We start from the raw sequence: 14,493 nt of genomic DNA, 5'->3' as shown, positions 1-14,493 counted from the left end.
CCAGGGTAGAAATAATTTGAATCGTGGAATTTTAGCACGACAATATCATTTGATATTAAAATGTTGTTCGCTTACGATTTAATATTTTTTTCCACTTCTGTATCGGAGGCATTCACCTCCACATCCTCATCCAATTCCGCTAAGAAGGCCTCCGTTATAAACCTACTCGTATTTAATATTTTTTTGCAACAACATCTGAACCCCACTTTAAATTTCTTCTCCTAGGCTATCAATTATTTTTAAGAAATGTATATTTTTCTAATTAACTAAATCATATTTATTTAAATCGGTGGATTTACTTGGAAATATTCCATATACTATGTTTATCATACATATTTTAGAAGTCACGGTGAATGGGTTAGCAATAAAAAAGTGCAGAATAAAGAAGTGCTATAAAATTTACATAATACGACGCACTTACTTCCGCGCCATTAATTTCTTAATATTTAACGACTATTAATGAAATATTTTTTCAGGTTTTTTTAATTCCTCTTCCAGTTTACTCCTTTTCCAGTTTAACCTTCCAACAAACGAATATAAATGACTCGTTTCATTTATTTGATAAAAATTAGATGTCGCCTGCGACTCCGTCCGCGCGGAATTAAAAAAAAATAATGAGTAGCTTAAGTGCTCTTCCAGACTATGTTCTACATCTCTGCCAAACTTCAATAAGATCTGATGAGCCGTTCGTGAGATACCTTCAGACAAACATCCATTCAAGCATTCACATTTATAATATTAATAAGAAGTAAGATAAGATTACTAAGATTTAAAAAAAATACGAAAACGTTATTTAGAAACGCTGACTCGTTTAGACGTAATACCAGATACATAATACACTAGAGTATAAGAAAGAGCTAGGACAGTACACAGCTCAGTACTACTATTGTACGAATACGCAAACCGAAGTAGAACAGAAACTGTTTTGATACGGTCCTCAAATCTGCCTCACAATTCCGCCCTCCTGTGAAGCTAGCATAATCCTAAGTTTACTTAAATATTGCGCTTATGTCAATTAGTTTTGTCGTTAATGTTGAGCTTAGCACAAACGCCGTCTAATTAAAATACGCTTCTAGAAGTACGCCGAGTAAGGCAACTGTGTTCTTGTCTTAAAAACGCCTTAATCTATTTAATCAGTAAGCAAGAAGACGAAGTAGGAAAGAATAGACAAAATTTCTTAATTAAATGATACAAGCTGTCGCCCGCGACTCTGTCCGCGCCGAGTTAAAAATAACTTATTAAGCAGCCTATATGTTCTTCCAGATTATTTTCTACATCTATGCCAAAATTCAGCGAGATCCATGCAACCGTTTTGGAGATACCTTCAAACAAACATCCATCCTTCTTAACATTCGCATTTATAATATTAGTAAGAAGTGGAAACATACATTTATTTTTTTAATTTCCTTACTTCTTGTATAAAAAAACATGTTAAAAGAAATTGGGCATATTAAAAAAAACGGTAAGTGCCGCTCACAATTGTTTGTCGTTTTTTATACCTTACCTGTAGCTTGTTGGTTCATTACGTCGCAAGTCGCCCTCGGGGTTGACAAAAATATGTGTTTACGTTCGTAAATTTTGCTAAATACACAACGACTTTGGTTATCATGAAATGTACCCCAGTTTTACTTTTCAGGTAAATGTGTAAACGCGTGTTCAATCGAAATTATTTTTAAGGAAACGAGAAAATCGTTCTTCAATTGTTAATCGAACATAAACAGTTTGCAGATCATATTACAAAATCAACTATAGAAATAAATCTTTTATATTATTACTATAGCTTTGGCCTGCGACTCCATCCGCGCATTTATTCGAATTTTTCTCACCTTTTAAACCTACCCTAGACCTCCACGAACATTTCAAGACCAAGATAAGATAAATCCGTTAAGCCGTTCTCGAGTTTTAGCGAGACTAACGAACAGCAATTGATTTTTACATATATAGATAATTATAGAATTATATTTAACACGAATCTCGGTGTCGTAACTGTAAGATAAGATTTATATTCGTCTGCATACATTTCGCATATTCTGTTTCATATTCAAAAGCGGTCAAGAATAAACATATAAATGTATGAAATTTGTAAACATCTTCCAAGATTTATTTATAAATGCAGAATACTGGTATATTAATAATTTTAACTATATATCAATAATTAAAGTGAAAATTCTGTTTCCCTTTTTAATAAAAATTAACAATTCCTCTAATTATGAATTATGGTCTAATTTTGACGAATAGGGAATTCATCATCAGCTCTCTACGACGAACGTCCCCACCGAGGGGATCGAGCCTACCTTAAGTTAGGGTTGATTAGGCCATAGTCAACCACGCCGGTCCACTGCGGGTTAGTCGACTTCACACATATCTTTGAATTTCTTCTCAGATATGTGCAGGTTGCATCACGATGTTTTCCTTAACCGTGAGAATGTCAGATAAATGTACATATGTAAATCGGAAATCGAAAAACACATTGGTACATGGCGGGATTCGAACCGAGGACCTGCAGATTGCAAGTCAAGTGCTTAACCGCTGACCTACCGACGCTCAATAAGGAACTACTAGTATAAATTTATTAAAAATATGTATTTATAAACCTTTTGATTTCTGCTTCATATAAAGATTAAATTTTAATATGGAAATCTAAAAAAGCCAAAGTAAAAACTGACATATTCCAGCTTAAATAAAAATATAATCTCGTGAACAAATATTTCCCTAGTTTCGGATACAAAAGAAAAATAACCTTTTCTGGCTGAAAATAGCAGTAAATCAAACAGTACAAAAGTTATAACTTTTATTTTATCACTCGTCATATCTATAGTACATAAGGTTATTCATTTTCTAACAATACTTAACAAGCAAATATCAAGTTACGTGATCTTTGGTAAATTGTACACCGTGTTCATACTACATTGTTGTTAAGAAGTAAGATTGACAGGCCCTTTTATCCCTGTTGCCTTAGTAACATTTCAGCTATACAAATGATATAATAATAAAGTGTCAGGGTAATAACCTTGTTGTTTAATAAAAATAAAAGGCACAAAAGCACGCACTAAGATAGACAGTAATTGACATAAAGTATTCGAAATAAATGATCCATTGATATTCATCCAAAACTTCTGAAAATTAGTTTACCTTTATACATCTCACGGTTTCGTGCCTCCTATAGCGTAGCATAAAACTCGTAGCGGAATGTTAAATAGCCAACAATCTTTCGTAGTAATTGCAATTCAGTAGAGTTATTTCATTACAACATAATGAATAGTGTTGCTCAGTCATACAGCTTGCTTTGTTAGTTTAAAACTTGAGAGAAAGCTGACGAGAAAGCAATTAAGATGGTAAATCAGTTAAGATTTTGTTTTGTATGTTTTTCTTTAATTTATTTTCATTAGTTACGAATTATTCCAACGAGCATTTGGATTATTCGATTATTTATTTTTAGACTTTGACTGACTTACGCAAGTATTACCGGATTTTTAAATATTATATATATTTTGCCTTGTCTACGAAAGGTCTTAGTCCCTAAAGCCAGTCGCTTGCAACATATTTGTTAAAATCGTCTTTAGAATAGTCGCAGCGATTTTCAATATGGCAGAGCAAATCTATATAGTTGACATGTAGTTGATATGTTTGTACTGATCGACTGTAGTCGACGATTCAGCGATGTTAAAAATAAGATCAGGTAAATTGCAAACATTTATTTTTCCAAATACATTTAGTTTACATTACAGTAAATATTACATTAAATTGTATGTATTTTGTTATATTTGTAATGTAAATAAAAAATAATTACATAAATATTTAATTAAAACATATATGAGATCAAGTTTTTATAACTTTAAAAGTAAATATGTTTATTCATTATATGAAATACAAGCTATTCAATTTTCAATTTGTAAAACATTTTTATACTCAAAGTCCTAGTGTTTATATAGTAAAATTAATTCAAAGTTGAACCTGGATAGGCGACAACCTTCATAAGTCAGTTTCGAAAATATCGCGATCGTTTTGATTTTCGATTATCCAGGTTCGACTGTATTCTAACTAAATTATATAATATCCAATATCACTATCTATACGTTTAAAAAAATTATGAGTACATTATTTATGTTCTCGATTCCACATCAAGGCGTATTAATATATTTATAAATGACATCAATTGTTATAATTACTACAAATGTACTTATTAAATAGAAACAATACATTATACGTATATATTTATACATGTTTTTTAAGCCATATAACGCCCACTGATGGGCATAGGCCTCCCCCAAAGATACCCGCTTCCAGGATGCTCCCGTAACCGTGACCAGATCATCGGATCATTGCGGGAGGCCTTTCCACGCTGCGTCGGCCTGTCCGTGATGGTCATATATTTAACCATAATACAATGCAATCCCATAGTTTAATACAAATAACGTGACAATAACAAACTTATTTGTAACTTGGATACATTCCACACGTGATTAGCTATAAATACGTACCACGTACATAACATTTACAAAAGTTTAAAAAGCACTGACACATTAATATTCGCAAGTTATTTAACGTATTCACAGCAAAAGAAATAAATTCACTTCCCATTTAGGATCGAATATTGTCACTGTCACCACTGTAGTGACTTAACCACACTTTAGTATTTTACGTGGTTAAAAGTTATCACTTCGCCAAAATGGGTAGGAAATAAAAGTCCTCCACTGCTACTTAGTCTTTGCGACAATTGACAGTTTTTAAAGGAAATGTTCGCACACAGCGGGAACATTTGCCTGGCGAACCCGACCTCAAGGCACCGACGTCTTCGCTCTGAAACAATACACATTATAGCATTGATGAAATGTTAAGATCATAAATAAAAAAGGGTCTTGATAGACAGACGGACGGACAACAAAGTGATCCTATAAGGGTTCCGTTTTTTCCCATGAGGTACAGAACCCAAAAAAAGAGTATTTTATAAATATACCAGTGAAATAAAAAATATAAAGAAGGCTGTAGTCGTGTAAGTAATTAATTCGATATAGATTACGATCAGGAAACGTAAGCTATAAATTATTGCCCATGCAAAGTTTACATATATACTTACGTCGACAGGTTACGATGTTGTTCCAGAATTATCTTTTTATCTTTTCGGAGCACCTGTTGGAGTATCAGTTATGAGTGAAACAAAAATTAAAATTAGAAACAAAAAAATAAATTAACTGTTTAGCATAAATATAATCGCTTACAGAAAGGATGAAGTACTGGAAAGGAGAGAGTAACGGGAAACTTACGTGTTTTGGTTGTGGGACTCGGAGTGCGAGGCTGCGGGCGGCAGGAATCGTGCAAGAGGTCGCTGCAGCAGCAGCTGCCGGAACGTCTGCCGGAACTGACGGGACATCGAGCAGTACAGAATAAAGTTGATAGCTCCATTCACCAGCGCCAACATATCCATGATCTCTCCGAATAAATTGTAGCATCGCTTGAAGAAGCAGGGCCCGAGCAAACCGCTCATCAGTCCCATGATGCCTTGAGGAAGTTCTGTGACGAGAAACAGTAACAACACTGCCAGTAACATCTTTGTTGTTCTGTCAGTTCTTTTGTCTGCTTTGTGCTGACGTTTCACCATCTTCTCTGCTGAGGGGCACGCGCTGTAGTTCCTCAAATTCTTCTGATGCTGGTTGGCGCTGTACAAAGCTCCGATAAGCCACAGACTTATAACGGTTAGTATCGAGCAAGGTAACAGTTTGATGATAACTCCGTGCACCCAAAAGTTTATTTGGTACAAAGTGCCCTGACTGTCAGAGTCGACGTGGTACGCGATGTCAGGGTTGCCGTTGACGTCACTCACGTTCTTTGTATGGATATCAAATACCTGACAAATTACAAACATACATTCAATGGTAATTTCAATTGTGTGAAATGTATTTGAATTTGTTTATTCAAAGGTTCGATCAGTCGATCTTGAATGTCTTTGGTATGAGTGAAATGAAGATAAATTTATACTATTTTCCACTGATTGACTAGTCGCACTACACTGACCTTGTGCAACTGCTATTTTTATGACGGGTGATCGCGTTCGCGCCAGTGGAAACAGTTCATATACTGTTCTTAGAAAATATTACCAGGACAGCCTAAGTTTAGTGAAAACCGGGTATAACTGAACATACCATAAATGTCGGAGTACACAATATCGGCGGAAGAATGAAGCTTGTAAGGATTGCGAGGCTGCATCTCCGCTCTGTGCAAAGTATATGGCTTCTGTCGGAGTATCTAAAATTAATTTCACATTAGAGTACACATACATATATGTATCAAAGGCTAAAATTAATCAAGGCAGCCATAAAGTTTGTAATTAACAATTTTTTTTAATTATACATTTCGTAAATTTCATTTCAATTTTAATAATTTCAATTCAAAGCGTGTCTGCGTAATTTGCTTAAGCTATTATTGGGGTTAAAATAAAATACATATCGCACGTTAACCACTTAACATCATAAAAGTAAAGGTTCATAGGTTATGTTAACATACGCGATTTAAAAGGTACAGAGATACTATAGACCATGCATGCTGGAGATTATCATTTTATTTCTATTAACATTAACCACCTTTCTTTTAACCGTAACCGTTCAAAGTACTCTAACCTACACTTTTCCTTTTCGTACTAAGCTTAGTAAACTTCGAAGAAACTAGTAATACTTACTTAATGGCGACATATCTCCATATGGCCAGAGCGAGTGTGAGACAGATAGACGCCGTATGTAGGATTTGAGCAAAGTGCATATGAAATAGTAGGTACATCGCCCAAGAATATGGAAAATCTAATTTTTCGGGCAAAACCTAAAAACAAGTCAAGTTATAAAAGAAAACTTCTGCTTTTGTTTCTAAAAGATATAGAATTTACCAAATATATAAGTTTCCAAAAATAATTGTACAAAGTCTTTGGAATAAGTTATTTCGTTTGTTGTTTTGATACATTTTCAATTACTTCTGTCTAATTTTAATTAACTTTGTATAATTTCTTGTATTTCATTTTATACAAACTTTGATCTTTGGGCATTCTTGCGGACCATTAAATAAGCAATACCGTAAAATGTTATCAGTGTATGACTCTTTTCAAATTAAAATTTAGGTTGAAAAATATTAAAAAACTAACTGTCGCCCGCGCCTCCGTCCGCGCGTTATGAAAAAAAAACAATTAGTTCCCGGCAATTATTCGAATTATTCTCGCCTTTTAAACCTTCCCTAGACCTCTACAAACGTTTCATTACCAAGATAAGATAAATCCGTTCAGTCGTTCTCGAATTTTAGCGAGACTAACGATCAGCAATTGATTTTTTATATATATATATATATATATATATATATATATATATATATATATATATATATATATATATATATATATATATATATATATATATATATATATATATATATATATAATAAATATTCTTTAAGTTTAAAAAAAAGTGATGTCTTACTAAGTATTTATATATCGAGAAAGGTACATATTCGACCATCACAAAAACATCAGCAACAGCAAGCCATTTCAGTAGACGGTTGATTGGTGCAGCAGCCATATCCTTCCTAGTGAGTACAGCAATATTCATAGAGTTTGCCAGAACACCAATAGTACACACCTGTAACAATAATAAAAGAATAAAGTCAAAGTCGTAACCAAGAACCAAGAAAGAGATTATACCATACCATCCCGTCCGCACGGTATTGAAAAAAAAAACATAATTAATAGCCTTTGTGTTCTTCCTGACTATGTATGCCAAATTTCATCGAGATCTGTTAAGCCGTTCTGCAGATACCTTCAAACAAACATCCATCCATTCATCTATCCAAGCATTCGCATTTATAATATTAGTATGAAGTATGATAATATTTATACGGTTGAACGGACTTTCCCAAGAACGTTACAATATTTATAATATTTATAAGACAAACTTAATATAAAATGCAAAACCCTCAATATAATATTATGCTTCTTCAACGTTGAACGGAACGCAACTTTTAATTCAAAAAAAGACGGTACTTCGTAGGTAAAAGCATAAGACTGTCATATGACTAGTTTTCCCGCGAGAATTGTTCCCTAACACAGAAATTAAATATGTGTGTTAAAAATCGTAAATAAGTTGAAATATGTGTTAATTCAATTGCACTTTTTAATATTTCATTGTTAGACAGTTCAATATTTGTTTGGAGTATTCATAGTGTAGTGTCAATTAGCATAGTTTGAATAAATTTGACAACCATTTAAAAGTGTAACAAAGAGTAATTTAAATTCGACAATAAAAATGAATGCAAATTAAAAAGTGATTCGATTTTACCAAAGTTGAATGACCTCAATCACTTAGTGGACAAAAATACACCTTAAAGTTATCTCAAAAGTGAATGAAAGTAGAACTTCTTTATAACAGTGGCACCATAAATAGGAACCATCTAAGAATTGTAAGTATTGTAAATATTGTTAATACTTAAGTTCTTTTGTTATTTAAATGAAAACTTGTAAACTTTATATTATGAGTATTTAATAATCATCGTCGTCAACCAGTATAACTATTTTAACAACTGCCAATATTTTGGGCATGCATTTTTGTATTTATATTGTAAATTTAATAATTATTACCTTATTATGTTTACTTGTTTCTTTCTTGTACACAATATTAAATGATTTAATATTTTATGCTCTAACTAAATTTAGGTGTCGCGGCATAAATTATTATTGACATATTTATGAAACAAATTAGTGAGTCGCGAGGCGTGAAACGCTTTTACGTCAATTTGATTTTTTCGCAACGTTGGTTCGTATATAAATCTTTATTATTATATCGAACAATGTTTTCGGTTCTACTAAATGCTTTATTATGAAAACTAATAGAGATTATGTGAATATTGAAGAATGCTCTTAAACTAAAGGGAAATTGTTAACATCTATTGTCTGAGACTTACCGTCACGTTTATTTGCATTGTTAAAGGTTTTTTTATTCCTTTACTGACACGTAATTTTTAAGAAAATGCTTTACAATAGCGAATCGTGGCATTTCATAATATTATATATATATATATATATATATATATATATATGACATAACATAAATAGGAGCTGAAGAGAATAAAGGCGCGTATTTTAAGATCTACTAATTCGATTTTATTCCAATAAAATTGCATTTGACAGTTCAATTATAAAGTTTACTTAACCTAAGTAATAAGATGTTTGAAACTGAGCCATGCGGAAAGTAGGATAAAGCTATGAGCACAGCTACTGTAAATGTAAGAAAATGGTTTTTACTTTGGTAACTGAAGTCGTATATTTTTAGAAAAAAACTTGATCAATATCGTAGTTCATACCACACTTTATAATCTTGCTTTTCCCCGCGACTTTATTATCGTGAGATTAAAAAGTAGCCTTGCTTAGTCCTGTATACATCAATTACCAGTTGTATCGTGGGCGCGTTTGCGCTGGTGTGTGGCTTGTGGACAGACACATCAAAATAAAAAAAAATAGTTTTTCGTTTAAGTAAAGCGAATACTTATGTGCTTCAAATTTATAAACTGTATAGATAGATATTTAACTTTAAACTTTCATAGTTTTCAAATAATTCGTAAGAAACAGGATTTACACAAAAATTAAGCTGTTTGAGGTTGACTGCAGTTAGTCAAAGCGTAATCAAAGCGCATGGAAGTGTAACAAAATATCAGGAGCTCAAACAGCTTAAGCGTGTGATTGACATAGATAAGTAGATATGTACTCACCAATAAACTGACGTATCCGTGAATTCCATTGTATGTTTCTATTACATGCCTGAAGTCACCATCGCAGTAGCCACAGGGGTCGGGTTTGATGCTGAGGTTCAGTTTGCTCTGTGCATCACTCACAACTTTCACTAGAATCGAACCCAAGTTATTACCCTGCCCTTTGGTAGCCTGCTCACGTAATACTGACAAGATCTTGGTCTCATTAATACTCTGGCTATCCGAAGAGTTGCCGGATGCGGCCAGTATCTCTTGAAATATATTATAAAGGATCTGCGATTTGTTCGTCATTTTTTATTTTTAATAATGTTGTTGAAATAAGTTGTAAGTGATTCAGCCCATCCCCATTGTTAATTTTACTTGTCCTAAATCTGGAACAATAGAAAAAGACTATATTGTATGCAGTGGTTAAAGAATTAGCGACTACTATAGTGGAGAAATTTTTTATTTAAAGAATGAATGTGGAAATAACGTAATACAATGTGCATCTGTGTGCTTATTACCATTATTAATTTTGAGGTAACATTATGTTTGATATATATTCTTGTCGGAACTAAATAACGCATCATCGATTACACATAAGTATACTGATATTGGATTGTATTTCGGAGAACTTAATACATTCAGAATGATCTGTACTTGAACAGTGAAGTGTTTGGATGCACCGAAGCGCAGCAATCATATTGAATTCAATCAATTTATCCGAATTTAACCTAATATTATGGTAGCGTGAACGCGTGATATAAATTCCAATAACGTTAAATATTAAGGAATAAAAAAACAAGTGGAATTGGACAGGACACATTATTAGGACAAAGAAAAGAAAATGGACTAAAGACATCATGGATTGGTATCCCAGAGAAGGGAAACGGCAAAGAGGACGACAAATTAAAAGATGGGAAGACGACTGACCAAAGGGATGGCGAAGATTAGCGCGCGATAGAGTGGTGTGGAAGAGACTAGGGGAGACCTATGTCGAGGTACAACCTGACACGCAACTGGATGCTGTTAATAATATTAATATTATTAGAAAATACGTTTGTTAATATTGTAATACTACATTTAATATTGTCAGTGAACAAAGGCTTCATCTATCTATCTAACGTTAAATAAGATGTTTCTGGTACGAATTGTTTCCATTTCATAAAACCTTTACGTCCCTTAGACATTGTTCGTGGTACCGAATAAGTTTTATTATTGTTGTAATTCTATGTGTTGTGCTTAAAATGGCTATTTATGGAGGAAAATCCCCATAACAATGAGCGACTTTAATGAATAGATTTAGAAATGGTGGGTTTCATCTTACATATGCCTATTATTCTTTTTTTAAAAATAAGATGTTTATAGACGAAACAATAGAAAATGACACTTTGTAAAATATTAAATTTCTAATTAATATTTTCGTTCCCGTTTCATTTTGTGAATTATCAATTTAAACGTTTCGGGTCAAGGGTCGTCGTTTAACTCATTCTAAAATCAATTAAATGTCCCTAAAATGGAGTAGGAATCGAATTTACGATTTACCTACTCAAAGTTAGGAGCCCACTTAAAGGGTATTTCCGATGTCTATTTCCAACAAATATTCCCTAACATATAACACTAATTGGACTTTAAAGGACCAATATTAATGGTTTCTTACGTATAGGAGTGGAACTGCTGCTTAAGTCTTTTTCCAATTATTACCAAAAGGGGTTTATTCTACTTCGAAAATAAATTATCAGGTATCTTCAGAACAGTTCAACGGATCTTAATAAAATTTGGCATAAGTGTAGGCCGTAGTCTGAAAGTACATATAGGCTACTTTTTAAGCTTTTTTTAAGCCCGCGCGGACGGAGTAGCTGGCGACAGCTAGCTATGATATAAAAAGCAGTTCCGTCACCTTGAACCTGCTCTACTAAAAATTTTGATGTTTTTACTTCGGACAATTTCTGAAGTAGCAATCGATATTAAGTTCTAATAATGAATAAAGACCCTTATTATTGCTTAACTGTATTTAAACCCTGTGTGACAGGTTATATTCATGTTTAATTAGGGAATAATTGTTTGCTAACATAATATGACGACGCTCTATGACCTGTTTGTGCTACCAGAGTCTCAAACTTAAGGGTATGAATTTGCGTTGGACACTTGAATGAACGTAACCGTCAGACGTAGGTTTAGAAACAAGAATACTATAATAGTCACTAATAACCTTATCGTCTTTATTTACAAGATTTCCGCAACCTTACTATTTCAGATAGCTCTATCTTGTAGCAGTAAGTAGTAAGATTTCTAAGCATTTCAATATGTGCTAAGTATATTTACCGGGGTTCAAAAGCTTAGAAATGCTTGAAAATTATTAGACAGACTGAATAGAAATTATATATGTGTATATTGGATAGCTGCTTTTATGTTTGTCACTAAACCACTGGACACATTTATTTAGAACTTTGGTAGGACAATTGAAAGGATTTGTAACCTACAAAGACGAAATAGAAATGTTTTTCACATTAAATAATATTTTGTACATTATTTTTATTTTTACGCTTTTGATATATAGGTACATATGAAATACCACTTTATAAATAAAAGTACTAATCCTTTTAAAACACGTTAATGTTATTACAAGACGCTACAAAAAGATATACGTTTGTAAAGCGAAGTAAAAGTAGATTCGAAATAAAAACATACTTAGTTTTCGCAACTTATTTTTTTTGCTGTCTGAAATAATAATAAAGAATCCTTCAAATCGTTCAAAGGTTTTTGTTAAATGTGTACCAGAAATAGATTAAATATTTCCATTACTGTATCGAAATACACACTTACCAGGAACTCTGTTTAATAAACTTTATTTAAGCTTTTATAAAGGTAACAATGGAATGTTTAACAACATTTTCTTTGATCACAAATCCTTGTGATATAAGCAGTTTTTTTTATAACAAAGACGAGGGAAATGCTAAAGAAGTATTAGCTTACAGAAAACTGAAATGATAATACTCTTGCCTTTTTTACCTGACTGATATGAGGGTAAATGTTTTCGTATGTATAGATTTTGTGATTAGCGGCCGATGGGTCCAACTAGAAATATTCTTACCAAAGATTTTTTTGCTATAAACAACAAACAACATTAAAACATTATACATCGGTTTCTAGTTAAATTATACGACTTAGATATGTTGTTATTTTGAATGAAATTCTCATTTATAAATGCTGATTAAATCGAATCGAGTGGAATGGAAAACGTGAAATTCGATTTGCAAAACGTATAGCCAGCAGAAAATATTTAGTTCTAAAAATATTGACTTTGTACCATAACTAAATTTTAGAAGAATTTAAATTGGAATAAAATATAACATCCTATACTTTTAAGGCCGATCGATAGTGCTAATGATGAGAATAACTATGATGATAATGATGATATATAAATGTGATGAGAATAAATATATGTAACAAACATAATGAATTAAAAAAAAACATGTGAAATATTGTAACTTAATACTTTAACTTTCAAAATTAAGCCAACGGAATAAGGAATACACATATGATTAATAAAATTTCATGTTTTAGCTTATTTCGTACTTAAAACTTAATCTTAAAATGAAATAAACTTATATCAAAAGCATTCATAAGTTGTAAGTTACGAAGTTGTAATTTGGTAGAACTTTTACAAAAGTAAGAAACATTTTCTACATACCAAAAGAATTACACTCCAAAATTCAGTCACTTTATCTCACTTAGATTTTATTAAAAAAATAAATTGTTATTAAAATTTAATTCGAAATATTGTTACTATAACTTATAATCAGAATATATTTGATATAATCGCGAGTTTGGTGAAGTCGACCACTTAGTCGGGGAACACGATCGCAACTGAAACAAGGACGGAAAGGGACAATCGTACGGATACCATTTAGTCATACTATTCCAGGACAGTTTTATCAATATCCTTTAAATGATTTACAATGTTAATAATTTAGTTTCCATTGTTTTAGGTAGTCGTGCATATATGAATGGTACTTTATCGAGAAAAATACTGTGACCACATATTTATGTGATATGATTATTTTTTAAACATATTGTAAATAGGAAATATTTAATTTATAACATTTGTTTAACAATCCTTTATACTATAATATACTAATAAACGTAAATAGTTTAAACAATTTTTCAGGAAATCTCTCAAATTTAGTGGATCTGGAGTTACCAGTTACAATGCTCTCGGTTTTGTCACATCTGATAAAAGCCAACAAGGTGCAAGAAAATGTTTCCCGACATCGTCTCGCCGTTGTTTTATACGCTATACTTCTACTTTTACACTTTGTGACAAAACCAAGTAATTACTATAATTATTTACTCAAAACATTCTGTTGCTCATGATTTCGTCCGACTAGAATAAAAAACAGAGTTAGCCAATATGCTTTTCTAGTCTCTAACGCGTCGCTGCTTCTAATGTTATCCAGATATTTGCAGAAGTTCTTAACTGGTAACTAACATCCATACATTCCTTTCACCTTTGTAACATTAGTAAGGTTGAGTATGGTTACAGTGAATTTGACCTCAACCAGGTCAGTTATTTGTAGGTCCAGTAATTAAGTATATCAGATAATTTGTTAGTAACATGACTCGTCGTACTATTAGCTAACATGAAATTTTCAGGTAGGAGTCTACGTCTATTCCTAAAGGAAAAAGGTGATTATTAATTTGTTGACAAATATTTCTATTTATTACTTGCTTTATTTATGTTATTATTTACCAACTAGCGCGAGTAACAAGCTAATT

The 14,493-nt window shown here is 32.3% G+C and overlaps 1 protein-coding gene across 2 annotated transcripts; it reads right to left on the bottom strand.

Annotated features, from left to right (window-relative positions):
- Positions 1-3,890: 3,890 nt before the first annotated feature.
- On the bottom strand, positions 3,891-13,569 carry LOC106114110 (sex peptide receptor-like). 2 transcript variants are annotated; one of them, XM_013307201.1, is made up of 8 exons: positions 13,409-13,569; positions 9,736-10,106; positions 7,455-7,613; positions 6,674-6,810; positions 6,141-6,243; positions 5,265-5,845; positions 5,078-5,130; positions 3,891-4,800 (listed from the first exon to the last, which is right to left on the bottom strand). In XM_013307201.1, the coding sequence occupies exons 2-7, from the start codon at positions 10,024-10,026 to the stop codon at positions 5,106-5,108; spliced, it is 1,296 nt and encodes a 431-aa protein (XP_013162655.1). In that variant the 5' UTR covers positions 10,027-10,106; positions 13,409-13,569; the 3' UTR covers positions 3,891-4,800; positions 5,078-5,105. The 2 variants fall into 2 exon arrangements, with proteins under 2 accessions (XP_013162655.1, XP_013162656.1); XM_013307202.1 differs by lacking the exon at positions 5,078-5,130.
- Positions 13,570-14,493: the final 924 nt, after the last annotated feature.

Source organism: Papilio xuthus, unplaced genomic scaffold, assembly GCF_000836235.2.
Source record: "Papilio xuthus unplaced genomic scaffold, Pxut_1.1 DF828142.1, whole genome shotgun sequence".
NCBI classification, from domain to species: domain Eukaryota; kingdom Metazoa; phylum Arthropoda; class Insecta; order Lepidoptera; family Papilionidae; genus Papilio; species Papilio xuthus.
Note: the sequence above shows the minus strand (reverse complement) of the source record. Positions and strands in the feature narration are given on the sequence as shown.

Excerpts from the sequence above, each read along its gene's own strand:
- LOC106114110 (XM_013307201.1), bottom strand. The coding sequence starts at position 10,026 with ATGACGAACAAATCGCAGATCCTTTATAATATATTTCAAGAGATACTG. Across the intron at positions 7,614-9,735 it reads ACGGATACGTCAGTTTATTG|GTGTGTACTATTGGTGTTCT; the intron begins GTGAGTACATAT and ends TTATTGTTACAG. Across the intron at positions 6,244-6,673 it reads TGGAGATATGTCGCCATTAA|ATACTCCGACAGAAGCCATA; the intron begins GTAAGTATTACT and ends AATTAATTTTAG.